This window comes from Cydia pomonella, chromosome 19 (assembly GCF_033807575.1).
Source record: "Cydia pomonella isolate Wapato2018A chromosome 19, ilCydPomo1, whole genome shotgun sequence".
Lineage (NCBI taxonomy): Eukaryota > Metazoa > Arthropoda > Insecta > Lepidoptera > Tortricidae > Cydia > Cydia pomonella.
This window is the reverse complement of record NC_084721.1, coordinates 17,040,884-17,061,287: the sequence shown is the minus strand read 5'-3', so window position 1 is coordinate 17,061,287 and position 20,404 is coordinate 17,040,884. Positions and strand designations below refer to the sequence as shown.

The window sequence follows — 20,404 nt, the reverse complement described above, 5'->3', positions numbered from 1 at the left end:
GTAAAAATCAAATCGACATACATATTTCCCCTATTTTTAGTACTTGAGTATAAAAACGAAAACTATTGTATGATGATATATTATAAATGACTAAAGAAGGTAGACATTTTCTTAAACAATGTAAGGTTTTAGGGTTCCGTACCTTAAAATGAAAAAATGGAACCCTTATACTTTACACTTTGTGGTCCGTCCGCCCGCCCCTCTGTCTGTCTGTCAAGGCCCTTTATCTCGGGAATGCGACGAGCTATCGAGTTGAAATTAAAACAAAAACCATATTCTCAAGTCTATGCTCCTTTTAAGCTGGGAAAAAAATCAAAAACTGTATATTTCAACACTCTCAAGGGAATAAAATTTATAGGGTACTTTCCGTTGACCTAGTACTATGAAATTTGGCAAGTAATATCGACTTATAACTACAAGTACAGGGAAAAATCTCAAAACTGTAAATTAAAAAAAAAGATAAAATAAAAAATAAGGTATATTTGTACGAAACCTCGGTGGGCCAGTCCGAGTCGCCACTTGTTTGATTTTCTTCTATACATAGATTAAAGTTAAGATAAGTTAAGATAACAGTTATGCCGATATTTCATTTTGTCACTCTCGTTTTAGAATTAGTAATTTATTAAAATATATAAGTAATACAATTAACCAAACTAAAACTACTACATAAAACTAAAAATCTAAATCTAAAATGGGCCCCCGTGGCATGGTACCGAGGATGCTGGCAGCATTTCCTCGCTGGATCGCTATGCTCAAGCGTTGGGCGAGAAAGCTGCCAGCTCTCTATCCCCGGTCCCATCCACCATCCGTTTCGCCAATTGCCGGTATAGGCCCTGTGCTGCGGGGCACCACGGACCAAGAGTCTCGACTCCAAATGCAACAAAGTTGTAGTTGGTGCCGAGACTCCCGTATTTGCGCTTTTTGAGGGCCTCTGCCGCTTCCACCGCCGCGCCGGCTTTGTAGTGTGTCCACACAAGTTGCGTCCCACACGAGCACACGTCCCATCGTCCACAGAATCAAGGACTCTCGTTTTTGATACAAAAAATTCTAGGTCTAGAAATCAGACCATTTTATCAATAAATATTAGCGGAAGAAATGAAATGAAAATGAAAAATGAAAATGAAAAATGATTTATTCTCTCACAAGCATATTTAACAAAATACAGGTTGGTGTCCCTTTTTAAGTATAGATATACCTGTGTTAAGGAACACCGCTCTTCCTTAGTGATTACCTAGAAGCTAAAAGCAAAACTATGATGGCTACAAAGTATAAACTAAATAATTAATATGTAAGTAAACTATGTAATACTAAACTAAGATGCGAGTAGCAAAGTAACTAATGTAATTTTAAATCTTCAAGTATAAGAGCCACTTTTAAGTGTTTTGCGCGCATGTGTGTGTGCGTGTGTGTGTGTGTGTGTGTTTTGTGTGTGTGAGTATGTGTGTGTGTGTGTTAAGGGAATGGTGCATTGATTGATTTATATTAGATTATGATTTAAGTAGATTTTCCATATCAACATAGTTTTTAGTATTTAACCAGTTTTTTATTTTAATTTTACATTCTCTGTAGGTGGAGGGATATATATATATTTCATTATTTAGAAAGTTGTACAATTTTGCTGATTGAACAATGTACTGTCTTTTAGCAAAGGCAGACTTTGTAGGTGGAATAGGGATTATGTTAGTTTTTTTCCTTCTAGAGGTATTAGAGTCAGGGTAATAAAACGTAAACTTATGTATCCGTAAGATTACATTAAGCACATATAATTTTCTTACAGATAAAAGTCCACATAGATCATATAGATCAACGGTTGGAAACCTATAAGGCTTAAAGTACATGACTTTTAGCAGTGCTCTTTGAGCTCTTTCAAGTTGTAAAAATTTTGTTTTAGTGGCTCCACCCCATACTGAAACACAGTAAGAGAGGATCGACTGAGCTAGGACAATATAAATCTGATTTAAGAGGTTTGAGGACGCAGCGTATCTTAAGAATTTAAAGGTCCAAATAAGTTTCCGAATTCGGGACATCATTAGCTCCGTATGAGAGTGCCAGGTAAGTCTCTGGTCCATCATAACTCCTAAATATTTTACGTGTTCCACTTTTTCAATAGGAGGGCAAGAGCAAATTGATGAATCTATGTCATTACAATTATGGATTCTAAGTGTGAAAAACGGGTCAGGTTGAGTTCTACAATCTTTGGTGAAACAAATGTAGTTAGTTTTTTCTCTATTTAAAGTAAGGAGGTTGGCTTGTAGCCAGCGAGCAATCTTACTAAGGCCGATTTCCGCTGATGTACGCACTTCTTCCCAATTATCTCCATAAAACACAACAGCTGTATCGTCCGCGTATGAAAAGATAGAGCCATTATCAATAGGCATGTCACAGAGCTGGTTTATGTAGATTAAAAAGAGCGTTGGGCCTAGAACACTCCCTTGCGGAACTCCGAATTTTACGTCACACTCGTCACTTATATATTTCCCGACTTTTACTTTCTGTTTTCGGTTTCGAAGGTAAGAACTCAGTAAAGAGAGCGGTATATCTCTAATTCCTATACCTTCCAGAGTGTTTATAAGAGTGGGAATAGAAACCGTATCGAAGGCCTTTTTTAAGTCGAGGAATACAGTTAAGCATTTCCGTTTCTTATCTACTTTTTGAACTATTAGAGAGGAAAGAGCTGTGACTGCATCCTCGGTGGAAAGACCTTTTCTGAATCCAAATTGGTTTGAGGATAGAATGTTGAATTTATTGAGGTAATTAGTTAATCGATTATTTATTAGTTTTTCTAATATTTTTGATATACCTGGAAGAACAGATATCGGCCTATAGTTCGATACTAAATTTCTTTTCCCACCCTTGTACACTGGGGTAACAATAGCTTTTTTAAGAGAGTCTGGAAATACACCTAGTTTAAAGCATAGGTTTACGAGGTGAGTGATTATGGGGACCAAGGTGTTGCTCGCTAATTTGAGGAATGTGGTTGGTATGTTGTCCCAGCCAGGGGCGCTTGTTGATTTGAGGTTAGACAGAATAATAAATACTTCATTAGGATTAGCATCAAAGAGCACAAATGAGTTAGTATTAGAACGAAAAAGATTACTAGAGCCATTATAAGAGTAGTTATTACTGGAAATAATATCCTCTGCTAGTAATTTACCGACATCAGAGAAGTAGTTATTGATGGAATTTACAGAATTGGTTGGGCAGTTGCCGTTATCGTCTAATAATTCTGAGTTGTCATTAATATTTTGTTTTCTATGAGTTATTTTATTAACTTCTTTCCATAAAGTTTTTGAGTTTTTGCTTGCTTTAGTTAAGTTTTCTTTGTCATACTTACGTTTCAATTTTTTAATTAGAGCGTTGCAAAAATTTCTGTACCGCCTGTATGTAGTCTTTAGCGTAATGTTTTCCGGGTTGGATCGCAGTTTCTTTTGCATATTGTTTCTGTTCCTAATGCATCGCAGTATGCCCACTGTTATCCAAGGTTTTATAATACGGTTGCTTCTTGGAACCAATGTAGTGATTGTGTTTTCTGAAAGGCAGGTTTGAATTTTGTTTACAATAAGATCTAAAAGATAATTCGGATCAGTTACAGAGTACAAAAAATCTAGGTTATCTTCAGATAGGCATTTGATTGCGTTTTCAAAATTAATACTAGTTTTTGTTTTTTTTGGTGCTGAGTGGGCACTGCACTTGCTAAGGTTACATAGAGTCATAGCATGATCTGTGATTGTAGAGTCCAGCACTAGCACAGTCATTTTTGAGTTTTCGTCACCTGGTTTGATCATCACGTGATCAAGGCATGAGCTGCCTCTAGTAGGTAGAACATGACCAGGAAGTATACCGTGCATTGCCAACATATTTAAGTAATTTAATCTGTTTGTAGTAGCATATGATTGTTCATTGGGACTACTAATAAGATTTATATTTAGGTCTCCCGTGATAATAATATTTTTACACGTTTTTATACGCTCAAGGTGTGAGTTTAGGGAGTGTATAAAGTTTTCAGCGCTATGATTAGATGGTGACCGATAAATTCCTAATATTTTTTTGTTTTTGGTCGATATTTCGAGACACGACGCGTGAGTGAGTTGTATTTCATTAACTTTTACCTTAAGAGAATTGTTTACGTAAGCGATAACACCGTCGTTCTGATTCAGATGATGAGTGGTGAAAAACGTTTGGTAGTTGCTCAGTGTTGGAACGGGTTTGTCTGGGTGCAATCGACATTCACTTAGAATTATGATATCTATATTGTGTTTTATCTGTGAAAGAGTTACAGTAAGGTTATCAAAATTACAAAAAATACTTCTAATATTTTGAGACACAATTGAGAGTTCTGTCTGGTGAAAGTTAATGTGTTGCGTAATTTCGTCACATTTACATTCAGCACTTTCTGCAAGATAAAAATGGTCCACTTGATTAATTATAGAGAGAGTGTTATTCATTAAAAAGGTAATATCTAAAGCTGTATGGGTAGCAAGCATGTGTGTATATTGAATAATTTTGGTTTTGTAATGGCAATGGAGAATTTGAAAATTGATGGATGCGATGTTTTTTTACAGAGGTAGATATTTCAATGATTTTATGGTTAAAAGCTAATCTAAAGTTAATTGGTGTATAGTGAGGTGTGTTAGAAATGTAAGTGGCAGTGTGATTCATAGTGAGTTGTTTATGTATCATGTATAATGCAATTACAGAAGTTAGATCTAGCGGAAACAAGAACGTAATCCAGATATACATAACTAAAATACATTTAAAATAACAATTACATAAAAAAAGCCTAATTGCTAGTCACGGTTCTTGAAACAGCCGCTGTATCTGCATCTCATTTGTAATGAGAATTACGGGTGATGTTTTGTTTTTCCGAACGAATACCTTCCCGAATGCTGTCCAGCAGAACTCGTAACTTTTTGATCTAGCTAAATCACGTGCAAGAAATCGTAGGCGGGACGCTTTAGCTGTGAGGTGCTCCGTGACGAAGATGGGAGTGTCAAGTGAGGTGTGGCCAAGATGTTTAGCACTTAACTTATTATTTTTATTCCCTGTGTTATAATCTTTACATTTAGATAAAAGGTCTGTTTTTTTAATGACTGACACCATCTCTATTACAATAGGGGAATTCGGTTTGTCACTTTGCCTGTTGCGAACCCTGTATATGTCCGAGATATCTGTGGGCTCGACTTTATATCCTATGTTTTGAGATAGCTTGGTCACCATATTAATTAGGTCTCCTCTAGTCTCCTTCTCCAATTTAGGGGCATTTTTGATTTCTATGCATTTCTTACGCGCGTCGCGCGATAGGTCTTCAATTTTCTCTTCTAGGAGATTTATATAATCCTTATCCGCCCGCCGGGCCTTTTCCAAGGATTCTATTTTCTTTTTTAATTCTTCATTTTGTGTAGTCAAAAAACTTATAGAGTTTTCAATTTTTGCATTAGATTCCTTTATTTCGAGAAGTGTCGGATTTATTTTTTTCAGCTCTTTTTCCTGTGAAATCTTGAGGTCATTGATCATTTTTCTCATTTCGTCTCTAAATTCGTTAAGTTCTGTCCCGGGACTTTCTCTTAGCCTTTTGTTTCCGCGCTGTTGGGTGAAGTTAGGCGGCGTTTGTTTGCCTTCACTACCTTGGATGTCCATGTCGAAATGTCCGGCTTCAGTATCCGACATTATTCGTACGCACGTACTAGGGGTGTATGAACGTATAAGAGGTTTGCAGTGCGCACAGGTACGCGAAGTACTGTTCGTGTGTGCGTAGCGCGGATCGCGAATAGCTGACGGAGGGGGCGTGGTCTGTTGCGTGTGTGCGGCTTGCGGCGCACCTCTTACTACCTGTATTATGTGCGCGTGTACCAGGGCAGCAGCTACGAGGCACAGCAGCGGGAACTCTTCGCGCGCACTAATAGCACTCACTGTGACTTCTGCACTCCTAATTTTATAACTGTATTATTTTGAATTTAAATTATTTAATTTATGCAAAAAAAGTGTACTAGATGCGTATACACCATGTGGCGGTCCGAGGGGAAGAGGACTTTCACGTCCAAAAGAGAGGTATGGGCATTGTGAATGTCACCTCGCTTTGTGTGGTAGGGCACAGCACAGCGGATGTCATTCCAGATCTAGAGCAGAGCCCAAGTGCGTCAAGAGGAAGGGAGGGGACGCTATATACAAAAGTATCATACTACGTTCGTTTCAAGCTGGATATAATTTGTTTGCTTTCCCCATACATTTTCTTTCAGAGAACTTTCATCGCTGGTCCACTAACTATGATGTGCGGACGAAAAACAGAGAGAGAACTTTATTTAGCAAAAACGTGGGATTGACAAAATGAAACATAGACAAACCTGTTACCGTTTAGCAAGTCAAACATGAATACCTACATATAACTGTATAAAATTATAATGAGTTTTAACTCACCGAAATAGAGAAATATATAAGTAAATAGGTATATAGTAGGTACCTGAATATAAAAAAGATAACTATACTATCCGCGATAAGTTTTAACCGTTATTATTATTTCCTATACGCATGCATGAAATAACCCTTCACTACTGATGAAAATCATACTTAATAAAAACACGAATCGGAATTCATTCAAATAAATTCATTCATTCGTTCACTCAGTTCCCAAAACCTTTGACTAATTTCAATCCCCCAAAGTACCGATAAGCGAAACACGAGTGCATCTGTTCTGCCGACCGTACGTTTCCGGTGCAATTCGCGTGCCGGCTACCATTACATGCCGACCGTACCCATTACGGGGATAACGATCAGGCTGACGTACAAATAAGATTTTCCATACAAAATTTTTAAAACTCCTATTATATATAGTTCGTAGCATTGGAAAATAATAAAGAATTTTGATGTGTATTTTTATTGTAAATTATTGAAAAACGCTTCAAAAACATATTTTATATTACTTATAAAGACAGAAGATTGTAAAAGATCGTAATTTATTTACAACAGTTACATGTTCGCTGTGAATTTTATTCAAACGTGTTTTTTTATTTAAAAAAAAACCACGTCAAGATCGCTTGTCTTTTTTCTAATGCTGAAAAGTCGGAAAAAATACATCATCAAATTGCGTAAAAAAAATCAATTATGTTAATATTCCAGAGAGGAAAATAAGGTCTACGTTTGTATAGACAAGCGATCACGTGACGTCACTCTCTTTCGTCTGGAGATCGCTAAGCCTTCAGATCGGTTAGCCAAATGGAGCTTGGTCTTATAGACCGCTACACTTGTGTGGACATAGTACGTTGGTCTTATAGACCGCTACGCTTGTGTGGACATTTAGGTATTTGTAGTGTATGGAGAAAAGTATTTACTGTAGCTCTGCGACAGTTTTATTGGGTATCGGGTCGTAGTCTTCGTTTTTGTTCATTTCTACAGTAGAAACAGTGGACCGGAATATCGGACCGGTTTTTCGGATCAATATCGTAATTACGGTACCTATTGCGAAAAACCAATATTTACGTCTGGTCTGGCTTCGTCGGTGCCTATGTAGCCCCTGCTTATGAATCCGATGGTCGTGGGTTCGAATCCCGGTAAGATCTATTTGTGTCATGAACACAGATATTTGTTCTTGAATCATGAGGGTTTTATATGTATTTCAGTACCCGACCCGGACCCGGGTATGTCCTTAAACTACGTCCAAAAGAGAGGTATGGGCAATGTGAATGTTATCTCGCCTTGTGTGGTAGGGCACAGCACAGCAGATGTCATTCCAGATCTAGAGCAGAGCCCAACTGGGGAAGTACCTCCACCTTACAGAAAACCGCAGCCAAATAACACTTGATCCTACTCATAGTGTTGTGTTCCTGCCGGTGAGTAAGGTTGCCAGAGCTCAACGAGGGGGGTGGGGTTAGGGTCGGCAACGCACATGTAACTCCTCTGGAGTTGCAGATGTACATAGGCTACGGAGACTGCTTACCATCAGGCAGGCCGTATGCTTGTTTGCCACCGACGTAGTATAAAAAAAGTATTTATATACAGTAATGTGTTTGTAAGCTTAAAATTGTCCATTATGACTTTCAAATTATGTCAAACAAAGGGACCCGCGATAAACTTTGTCTAAAATTAAATGAAAAAGGTTTGCAAGTAGGTAATGAAAGAGCTGATGCTGACGTTAGATCATGGAGGAGTCACATTTGTAATTATGATTTTGAATTTATATATTTAAAACACTAGAGTCCATTTTTAGGGTTCCGTACCCAAAGGGTCAAACGGGACCCTATTACTGAGAATTCGCTGTCCGTCCGCCCGTTCGTCCGTCTGTCACCAGGCTGTATCTCATGATCCGTGATAGTTAGCAAGTTGAAATTTATACAGATTATGTATTTCTGTTGCCGCTATAACAACAAAAACTAAAAACAGAATAAAATAAATATTTAAGGGGGGCTCCCATACAACAAACATAATGTTTTTGCCGTATTTATGAATAATGGTACGGAACCCGTCGTGCGCGAGACCGACTCGCACTTGCCCGGTTTTTTAATAAATAATCGATAGCACTGGTGTATTTTTGCGTCAAACTGGCGTATGTTGTTAAATAGATGTACAGTATGTGTGTGTTAGTGTTGTAGATAAACAAATGAAGTCGGTTGAAGACTGACGATTCACGTTATTCAATTCACTATTCATGACCAGCCGCAGGCTGAAAGCCGATGGCTCGAGCGATGCTTGGCAAGCATACAGCATGGAGTAGCAAACATAACCTGCGTCCAGTAAACTCGTTCACAATGTGAATGTAGTGACTGTGTAGTCACCTGCAATATTTGGCAGAGCAAAGTGCTTCAGACAAACCTCTGGTCTGCTTGACTTACGTTCTGCCTGCGACACTATACTGTATACTGTAACCAATACAATCAATCTCGTTTTTAAGTAGCTATAGATTTGGCTGTGTCAATTTATTAATAGTCGTTGATTTCCTTAAAGTAATTTCTTATTGTTTGCTTGACATTAAGCTCATCATATCCCCAAAATCCTCAACTATCCCATTTTTTTATGATACAGGAGGTGAGCGAGCAGACGGAACGCCTGATGGTAAGCGATTATCACCGCCCATGGACACCTGCAACACCAGAACACAACACACTGCTGGTTGTAAGTGCGTTGCCGGCCTTCAAAATCAGATCAGTAAACAAAGTTCACGGCAGAATTCGTGGTAAGATACTTATCTGGCGGAAAAGCAATAATTAATGTCCACAATGCACTTTGAACTCGATTCGAACATCTCAGAATGAAGGCATTGAAAACCTCTTTGTGCCTGGTGTGCACTGGCCACATAGGTAGGTACACAGTTTTGACGGCTTAGTCGAGAGCTCTTGGCCCTATCCATGGGCATTGGCAATAAAACCTGCTCTCTTACAGGAGGCGCGCTCATAGTCCTCATTTCTCCACTCGCAAACCGGTCCATCATCAGTGCTAACGCAGTTACTGCCCTGCTGACAAGGATCCCGACGTTCATATGCGTCATCGCGTCGAATATTTGAACCTTAACTATATCGATGTACCTTCATTACCGCATAGACAAGTGGAGCTCCATTAAATCGTCGTGTAGAAGGTGACAATAGACCTTACTAGGGTCCCGATGTAGCATGCATTCTGAGAAGCCCTAGTCAAGAGACGGACCTACCATATTGAAGCACCAGGTGCTAGGATATCAAGGATGCTTTCAGATCAAATAGAAGACAATGGTACTAACCTCTTTCGCAGAAGGCGCCCTCATAATCTTCATCTCTGCACTCGCAGACCGGGCCATCATCAGTGCTGATGCAGACGCCGCCATGTTGGCATGGATCCCGCCGTTCGCATGCGTCGCCGCTGGCGTTGCCGATCCGGGATGACTGTAACAATACAGATAAATATATTAAATCAGGGGCAAAAAACATCTATTAATTCATCGAATCTGCTCAAAATTTCACGAGAATCGGTTAAGAATTGCGACCTGTAGAGGAGAACATCCGGACATACAAAAGCATTTTTACTCAAGGTGAAATGGAGACCTTCAAATGGTCAAATGTACCTAGTGTTCTGGTAAATGTTATACTTAGTTAAACAGGTTTTTCTCGATTTACTGTTTCGGTAAGCAATTAAAGTCCTTCTTCCCCGCAAAGCCGGCAAATTAAGTCGTTTGCCTTTCATCCCTCGCCAACTCAAATAATAAGAAATCTCACTGACGCCTTCTGTCAAGAAACTCGCTCGCTTCTAGTTAATAAAGTTACAAGGTCATGGTGAGATGTGACTTTGAAAACGAGGGGACGATTTGATTGTGCTTGATGGCGTACTTGAATAATACATAGTATATTGTTGAAGAGGCTAGAAAATGACCAATAGGATAAATTAATTTGAGTGCCGACCAAAATTTCAAAAGTAAATATAGGCCCATTCATATGATTTCCACTGCCCTGTTCTACTTATAAGCAAAACAGCGCATCTATTGTAACTGCATGAAAAAGAAAAAGTAGATAGCGCTGACCCCGTACAAATAGCTAATGAAATTCTTATCGGGTTTATAAGAGTCGAAGATAATTTTAACATATCGTCTTTATTTTCGAATGTTCATGGTTTTTTCAAAATCACGTTTGTTTGTGCTAACTCAATAAACATTTTTTTTTTTTTTTTTATTCATTCTTACTCAAGTAAAGAGCGTCCTTTTTGAACAAGTAAGGAGTACCTACACAGAGTACGTTAACCCTTCTGAATAACTCATGGCACGATCGTCGAGCTAAATCGTGTTACTGATGCCTTTAAAAAACTAATTACATGTCCATTCCAGGCTAATATGCACCCTAACTCTAACTATTAAAGTCGGAAATGCTTCTCAGTTGAAAGGGCTGCCGGTGAAGGATAATTAGCGTTTTTGTGTGCTATGGAAGGTTTTTCATAATTACGGGATCTGACAAGTCTAGTTTGAGTTGAGGTTTATGCGAAAGTCGTAGTTGGTTTGTTTTTTTTTATATGATAGTCAGCAAACAAACAAACGAGCTGCCTTATTGGGAAGAGGTCACCATCGCCCATGGATATAAGCATTATTGGAGGAGAGAGCCTTTGAGAACCCTGAATACAGGCTTCTTGAACAACCTTGGGAGGGGGGTTTAGGGTCGGCAACGCGCATGTAACTCCTCTGGAGTTGCAGGCGTATATAGGCTACGGAGACTGCTTACCATCAAGCGGGCCGTATGCTTGTTTGCCACCGATGTAGTATAAAAAAAACCTCATGTCGTAGTGCAATGAAAATACCTCAGGAGGTAACTCATTCCACATTCTGCACGATTTCGGAAGAAACGAGCGAGATGCCCGCTTATTCTTGGTGTTCCATGTAACTAAAAAGTAGGAATAAGCTTTGCTCCTTTTAGACCGCAAGCCAAGCGCAAATTTCGTCAGTCATCGTCTCTCGGTTGATACTTTGTCACTTTTGGTAGTTTAGATACCATCATGATTTAAAAAAAATCCTCAGCTGGATGTGTCGAGGCAGGCAGACCGTAAATGGTCACATGAACGTGTAAAAATAGCGCCTGACCATTATATGTCCGCAAAATATGAGTATTCCGTAATTGAAATGCCTTACAAAATGCTACATGCAAATTTACTGGAGTTATTGTATTTAATTTAATTGAATTAAAATAGTCAATAGTCAAGGCGTTGAAACTAGGTCCATGGGGTCCTCGCACGCACAAGATTTTTGCAGTAATCGCGGAGCGTCTGGTTAACTTATCCTTGGTACAATGCATCAAGGACCTATTTTAGATTAAAGCTAGTTATAGTAAAACCACTGAGTATTATAAATAAAAATTGACAACCATAAATAGTCAATTCAATTCTTCGTAATCATAAAAAAGTCCCTAGCAAGCAAAAATAAACGGTAATAATATATCATAACTCAAGAAATTACCTCGACGTTTTTATAACTTTTTGTCATAACAAATTAGGGCCATTAAAATAAATTAGGATATATTATTACATACATTTATCATACTTTATAAAGGACGCAAAATTACGTCGAAAGACATTATAATTATTTACGTGCCTCAGATAACTTAATGTAACGATACTTATAATTAAAATGTTTTTCATTTCTCTGTGATCTTCGGAATTTTGTTTTTTGAATTGGATCTTTTGCAATTGACAATTGCAATTTGACATTATTGAGTTATTAGTTTGTTATACGTCCCACTGCTGGGCACAGGCCTGCTCTCATGCGCGTAAGGTCTCGGGCTATAGTCCTCACGCTAGCCCAATGCGGATTGGATACTTCACATACACCTTTGAACTTCTTCGTAGATGCATGAAGGTTTCCTCACAATGTTTTCCTTCACCGAAAAGCTAGTGGTAAATATCAAATGAAATTTCCTACACAAGTACCGAAAAACTCATTGGTGAGCTAGGATTTGAACCCGCGACGTCCGGATTGAAAGTCGGACATCATATTCACTCGACCACCAACGCTTCTATACAAAATAAAAATACTAAATTCTATACAAATACAAAAATACTATAAATAGTTTTTTCTTATTTATATAAAAACTATAATCGGCCGAATGTAATGGCTTTTATCTGGTTGTTTGACGGCTGTCTGCGGTGGGAAGAGGGTCTCGGTAAAGCTAAGTTCACACTAAAGCAGAATCATAATGTCACAGTTTTTTTTTGTTAAGACCACATCAATGTCCTCACTAGCGCCACTGGATAATAATAGGGTTGTTTCCATCTACAAATCTTAGGGCAGAATTGTATCCCAATAAATTCTTTTGAATTATAAGAACATGTTAAACTACTTTTAGGAGACCTGTAATGACCATATTTTTGTAAATATTGAATTTAAAATATCTTTTACCAAACTCGAAACGTCATTGAAGATTCTGATGACGTCACAACTCTCGGATTGACACTGTTGACAGCTAGGCGATAAACAACAAATGACAAATGTCAGTTGACAATTCGTATCTTCTAAGTGTGTATGTAGTTAAGTGTCAAACCGTAAACTGTGACGTCACACAATTTTCAAAGAGCGTTTTGGGCGCGAAAGCATATGACAAAATATATTTTGTTAATTTAACATATTTAACGCCGTTTTTAGTATAAAAGTTGAATTTTAGGGCAACTTGGACGTAGTTAAAGGAAAAGGATCCAATCCACAAAAATACCAAAACATGAGTTAAGTGTACCAGGCAAGCCTTTAATGTGTATATTTTCATTCAGCAAAAAAGCACTGAGCTCACATAGCGTTTTCATATTTTAATCGACATCGGTTACCATCCCCCATGTATGAAAGATTAAAAATGATATTCACCAATAAGTATTCAATACTCTTGGTACCTTGTTGTAAAATTAGGTTAGTGATTGGACTGGTTTATATAAATTTCAACAAGAAAAATCCAAACTGCTTGGAATCTTTTTGAGAAAATGCAATGAATACTATTCGTCCTAAATATATATCAACAAAACTGATCCAACCCATTTGGATCGTTTTTGAGAAACTAATTTGACGATGTGTACATAATTTAGCTAAACAACAAAAACGATTCAGCAAACTTGGATCACATTTGTGGAATTCTTGTTATTCCAGCATTGGTGTGTCAGTAAACAACAAAAACGATTCATGTTAAATATATTAACTTTACTTTAGGCTGACTTTTTAAATTTAAACAGCTTTATACTTAACCTAAAAGGCAGTTTTACTGCTATGATAGGTTAATTTTGAATTTTTAGCTTTATATGTCGACTTGGATCGTAATTCATAAACAAATTAAATAGATGAGGAAAAATAACATAAGTAAATAATTCAAACTGTTTGAATCATTTTTGCAGGTTTAAATTAACTTGTACTTATATAGCAGCCCGCGGCGCTATATCAGCCGACGATAGCTCAATGGAGAAGGCACCGGGCTGTCGCCACCACTCCTACTGCCAAAACCGTGATCACGGCCCTCTACGTCGCCGCGTGAAGAGGAGCGAATACGATGCGCGAGGAGATAGCTAAATAAACTACTGTTTCGCACAAGCTGACTTTTATTACACGCGATACAAAGGTATAAAAATACTCCTACAATCCCTACTACGCGATTGAACCGCTTCTGGTTCTCTTCCGGTTGGCTTCTTCTTGGTTTTCTTGAGGCTTCTTGTTGCTGGATCACTCGACGACTGACTACGATTTCTCTCCGTTCCTTCCTCGCTTATATACGAATTTCGTAGAAAAGGAACACCCTTACGATAAGGAGATAAGACGCGTTTCGATTCGTTCTGAATCAAGCCCTCTGATTGGTCGGTTACTTGATTCGGCTTTGTTCGGGTTAAATCGTGTTATCTCGTTATCGTTTACATAACTATAATTCTCACAAATATCTAATTATTGACTTAAATATTGCATAACACGCTAACTCGGTTTCTAGGTCAGTGAAACAAAACAATAACACCTGTCCGACTTGCTTACTTCACGAATACAAAGCCTATTGTTCGTCCGCACTCGGAACAATAGCCCGTTTCTCGACGGTTTACGGCATGCTATTATCTAATAGCTAGGATTACGATAATATGACCTATATTAGGGTGTTAAGCAATTCACGTTCTACGATTATACGTAACATTCATTAGTCTAATTAAAGTAATTACTGCGATAATAACCTAAATATGTGCGTCTCATAGTACAACTGAGCGTAATCGAATTCTGTACGGGAAATTGACTGACCAATCACGATCGAGATTTTCTGTCTCGCTGTTTTTTACCTTTCCTTGTCTTTATTTGCATGTGATTGGCTATAATTATGAACCAATGAATAAGTTTTCTTTATTTTCTTATTCCTTCGTTCATCTCGCTCTTCGAATAAGGATTTGGGATTTAGGGTTTGCGTGACCTAAATATCGAATAATACCTGATATAACGAACGATTACATAATTCTTATGTCTAATAACAATCTAATTATATCTTTGCCCTACCTAACGGATAAAATCTTTATTTCGAATACAGCCTTAATCGTATTTCAACTTAACTAATCTTAGCGTCATCTAAGTTTCTGGTCGCGTCGCTAACATTTTGTCCCCGCAGTCGAAGACTCCTGGTGCATGGGTTGCGACGCGATGACCGCCAGTCTGCAGCTCGGCCTGCGTAGCGTCCCGTGCCTCGTCCTGACGTCTGCGGAGCGGACCCGTCCATCGGGGCCTGGATAGACGACCTCGACGACTCCTTTGGGCCATACGCTGCGAGGTCCATTGGGTTCAGCGATGATGACCACGTCTCCCGGCTGGATCTGTCGTCCTCCCTCGTCGGACGATTTACGTGGTGCTAACAGTGGGAAGTACTCTTTCGTCCAGCGCCGCCAGAAGTGGTCTGCGAGCGCCTGTGCAGCCTTCCACTGCTTCTTGTCGTTCTCTTCGTAGACTCCGATCATAGGTAGGTTTGCGTTGTGCAGTAGTAGAAAGTGTGCCGGTGTAAGACTTTCCTCGGATTGCGGGTCGACGTTAACGTGTGTGAGAGGTCTTCTATTAACGATATTCTCGATCTCTGCTAATAGTGTTTCGAAGACTTCTGTTCGCGGTGCTCTTGTATGGAATGTGTACGCCATTGCCGTCTTCACGGTACGCACCATGCGTTCCCAAGCTCCGCCTGCAGAGGGATTACCAGGCGGGATGAACTTCCATTCCATCCGATGATGTAGACCGTAAGCACGTAGCTGTGGTAGCCACTGCTTATATGCTTCTCGTAGCTCCGTTGATGCCGCCTTGAAGCATGTCGCGTTGTCGCTGTACATCGTGTGTGGCCATCCTCGTCGCGCAGCGAATCGTCGTAGGGCGAGTAGCGCGCTGTCCGTCGACAAACTATGCACGCTCTCCAGATGGATGGCTCTGGTGACTAGGCATGTGTATAAACAGACCCAGCGTTTTTCCCTTCGCCGGCCTATTGTCACGTACATGGGGCCTAGATAGTCTTGCGCAGTGTAGGTAAACGGTCGTTGATAAGCCTGTAGTCGCTCGGGGGGTAGGTCTCCGAAGGGCTGCGCTCGCGGTGAAGCTCGACGTAGCTTGCAAAGTGCGCAGTCTCTCGCTACGGCTTTCACTATCGGTCGTAGATGCAAAATCCAATAATCTTGACGTAACTGATTTATCACGGCTTCGTTGTGTATGTGCGCTGATCGTCTGTGGGCTCTCTGAATCAGCAATCGAGTGAATGAGTCTCTGCCGTCCAGTATTATCGGATGTAGTGACGTGTAGAGTACTGGAGCGTTGCCCAATCTCGTTTTCATACGTAGCACGCCGTCGTCGCATAACTCTGGTGCTAGCGTATATAGCTTCGATTTCCTGTCGATTTCGCGTCCGATGTGCAGAGTACGTATTTCGTCTGGAAAGCTTCTCCGTTGACTATTCTGTATCCACATATGCTCTGCTCGCTTAATGTGTTGCACTTGTAACTGTAGTCCCCTATTCTTGGATTTCAGCTTATCGATGAAAAGTAGCACGTAGGCTGTAGAATTAATCAATCGATCGTAATTACTGAAGCGACGTATATCGGGTAATACGCTTGATGGCTCCATTTTCGATGTCGTAGTCGATAAAACGATTCCTGACTTGACTTTCAGCTTCCTTTCAGGAAGATCTTCGGTGCGGCTTACTGTAATATCTCGGCTCGGCCACTCCACCTCGTCTAGGTAGAGAAACTGCGGTCCTCTGTACCAATCATCCTGTATGTCGATCCTCCTTGTAGGCTTGCCTCGTGTAGCACGGTCTGCCGGATTAAGATCGGTCGGTACATATCTCCATGCTTGACGATTCGATTTCTCGGTGATCTCGGCTAATCGATGTGATACGAATGGCTTATAATTTCGTGCGTCGTCTTTGATCCATCCTAGTAGGACTCTTGAATCCGTCCAATAAATCACTTCATCGATGTCGTATCGTTGCTCGTTGCAGATTGTTTCTGCTAACCGTACTCCGATGACTGCCGCTGTTAGCTCCAATTTCGGTACGGATAGCACCTTCAGTGGACAAACTCTGCTTTTGCCCGCTGCTAAACTTACTCGAACCTCTTGCTCTGAGTTTTCTATGCGCCAATATGCTGCAGCGCAATATGCTTCCGTTGACGCGTCGGTGAAAATATGCAGAGTATATTTCGTAGCAGCTCTCGGTGTCTCGTACTGTCGCGGTATGCGTAGCGTAGCTACATGTTTCAGTGCATTCAGCCACTGAAAAAAGTCTTCAGCTTCTTGGTATGGTAGCGGTGCGTCCCAATCCGTTCCTTTTGACCAAACTCGCTGAAATATTATCTTCGCGCTTATCACGAATTGAGCGATAAGTCCCATCGGGTCGTAAATTGACATTATCGCGCTGAGTAACTCTCGTTTCGTCGGTGGTCGCTCGTGATTCTTTACTGCGTCCGGTACGCGCAGCATCTTCGTATTGTATCCTAGAGTATCGGTGCTAGGATCCCAAGTCATTCCTAGAACGGTCTGTTGCTTCTCGCCTAGATGCGTCGGTTCTTGTGCGTGAAGCTCTGGCTCGATGCTCGCTAACAGTCGCTCGCTGTTGCTCGCGTAGCCTCGTAGGTGAAAGTTTCCCTCGGCGTGAGAGTCTCGTACCTGCGATGACACTCTCAGTAGCTCGTCTTCAGTCTTGTAGGACGCCACATAATCATCCATGTAATGATTATTGTGTATATCGTAGACCGCCTCTGGATTCTTGTCCTCGTTGTCGGTTGCGTTACGATTGCGCACTGAATGCGCGAGAAACGGTGATGATACGTTTCCGAAACAAACTCTGTTTAGCTTGTAGACTTGCGGCTCCATGTCTCTTCTCGTACCTCGCCACAAGAATAGCTGGCTCTGCTGGTCTTCGGCTCGAATCTGGATTTGCAGAAACATCTCCTGTATATCTGCTACTACTGCGAAGCTCCATTCGCGAAACCTCAGTAGTATACCCAGTAGGCTTTTTAGCAGGTCTGGTCCCGCTAAAATATAGTCGTTCAGACTATTTCCTTGACTTTTCGCGGCACAATCGAATACGGCTCTTCCTTTGCCTTTATTCAAATTAAAAACACTAAAGTGCGGCAAAAACCAAGTCTTATCGGTTTGCGGTGGTTCCATAATACGCTCGGCATATCCTTTTTTCAGCAACTTCTGAATCTGGGCTTCGTAGTCCTCTGCGAAGTCCTTGTCGCGACGCATTCTCGTTTCCAAGCTATGTAATCTTGAACGCGCCATAGCGTAGCTCGGTGGTAGCTTCACGTCGTCTGACGCCCATAGCTGGCCAACCTCGTAGCGATTTCCAACTTTTCTCACGGTTTTATTAAATATATCGATGGCTCGTTGATCGCTCGGACTCACGTTCTCCTTTTGCGTTACGCCTAACGCCTCGATCGACCAATGTTTCTTCACTTGCTCGTTGAGATCTTCATTCCCCATACGGCAGTGTAACACGGTTTGCTCGTTCGTACGAATGATGCGTGGCATTCTACCGAAAAACGCCCAACCTAGTGGTGTTTTCATAGCGCACGGCTCGTTCTCGCCGCCCTGCCTGATTTCCGTCGGTGTAATCAAGTGACTATAATCACCTCCGATTAACATCTGTGGTACGCCTGTTCCGACGTAGCATTCGTCGCCTAAGTCCGCCAGATGTTTATATTTGAGTAGTTGCTCCTTATTGAGCGACTGTGACCTGATTCCTAGGCCATCTACGGTCTTGACGGTAATCTCGTGTTCGGTACCTCCTTTCGCCGGTCTCACGGTGGCCTTAACAGTCTGTGTTATCGACGTGTGCTTGAGATTCCTTATTCCTCGAATACATAACGGCTCGTCTTGACCCACTGCACCTATCTCATCAGCAACATCTTGATCGATCATCGACAATGTCGATCCGTCGTCGATAAAAGCGAAAATATGCGCTGTTCCTTGCGGGCCTGTTACCGTTACAGGCAACACTTTCAACAACACGTTGTAGTTCGGGGTCGATGACACGTAGACTCGTGGTTCGTTGTCCTCTCGTGGCGTAACTTGCGTAGATTGCGGCTCTTGTGCCGCCGTCGGCTCGATCGATGCTGTAGTAACTCGCGCTACGGCCGCTCGTTGCGTAGCATGAGTCATCGCCATCGCGGTATTATCACGGAGCTCCTGCGTCGTCTCCGCGTGGAGCAGACGATGATGCACGTGCGGACAGCCTGCCACACCGCACCCTTTCGCCTTGCACTGTATTTTGAGGTGCTTCGCGTCCATGCACCTATAGCATATTCGGTTGAGCTTTGCCCACTCCCATCTTGCGCCTATGCTTTGTGCGGCTAGCTTGCGACATTCCGGCGTTGAATGATTGCCGCCGCAATACAGGCACGTCGACTTCGATGTACTGGCTTGACGCGTCGCATACGTCACCTTCTGTGCTGTGGCGTATCGACCTCCGGTTGTGGTAGCGGGAATCGGATAACGCGGCGCGGATGTATTCGTACGAGTGCCGGTCGCGCGCGCGTTCGGTGCTGCTGACGGTACCTGCGCACGCCTCGGGGCTGCGCGGGCATGACAAAACGCCATTTCTTGTTCACTTTCCTCCATCAGAAAGTCAGCAAGTTGCAGGATCTCGGGTTCGTCGGTATCACGATGATTGCGTGCGTAGTCGCACCACCTGCTTCGAATATGGGGCGATAACCGGTCCGTTACTTCGCGAATCAGCAACGGGTTGTCGGCGTAGTGTCTCCGATCTATATCCATAATAGTGGACACTATGTTCATAATTTTGATTGCGAAGCTGTTGAGATCGTTCGCTGTAGGTCCCAACGCTGGCAGCTTGCGCAAATCTTCGATTGCTCTGTCTAGCAATACTTCGCTCCGACCAAACTGCTTTTTCAGTATTCGAATAATCATATCTGGACGAGTTGCGGTCGATAGGACGTGTGACACACATGTCTTCGCGTCCCCGCGTAGCGCCATACGCAGTCGAGCGACGTTCTCGTAGTCGGTAAACTTATATCTTCTCGACGTCTCGGTGTACGTGTTGTAGAAACTTCGCCACTCACTCACATCTCCGTAGAAGTGAGGTAGTTCGAAGATATCCTTCGGTGCCGGTCGAGCCGCCATTTGCATCTTCTCGAATAACTGCAACATAGACTCCGCTACGGTTCCTTCCTGAGTGAGCTGTGTACGCTCCGTGTGCGGCGTACGTGGCTCGATCGGTGGCGATAACGATCGCCGACGGTCCTCGCGGCTCGGTGAGCGACGTCGAATATGCCTCTCTTCCCGCGTGGAGCGCCTTGGAGTCTCGTAATCCGGTGGGGGCTCGTTGGCTAACCTCTTCTTGGACTTGACGGGCTCGGTTAGCGTCTTGTCCTGCGATTCGTCGATCCATGTCAGGATGCGCTGGTGTTGCGGTCCGATTTCGCTCCTATCGGATGCCGCGTCGGATTCACTGGCTTCTGCACGAATTTGCAGCTTCTGG

General features: G+C 41.6%; 1 protein-coding gene across 5 annotated transcripts in view; it reads right to left on the bottom strand.

Moving 5' to 3' along the window:
* Nucleotides 1–20,404, bottom strand: part of LOC133528289 (neurexin 1) — a 326,318-nt gene that overhangs the window by 129,509 nt on the left and 176,405 nt on the right. For all 5 annotated transcript variants that reach the window (XM_061865615.1, XM_061865617.1, XM_061865618.1 and 2 more), the window contains exon 5: nt 9,704–9,845. In XM_061865615.1, the coding sequence (XP_061721599.1) occupies nt 9,704–9,845 (142 nt within the window). The remainder of the gene's footprint in view (nt 1–9,703; nt 9,846–20,404) is intronic.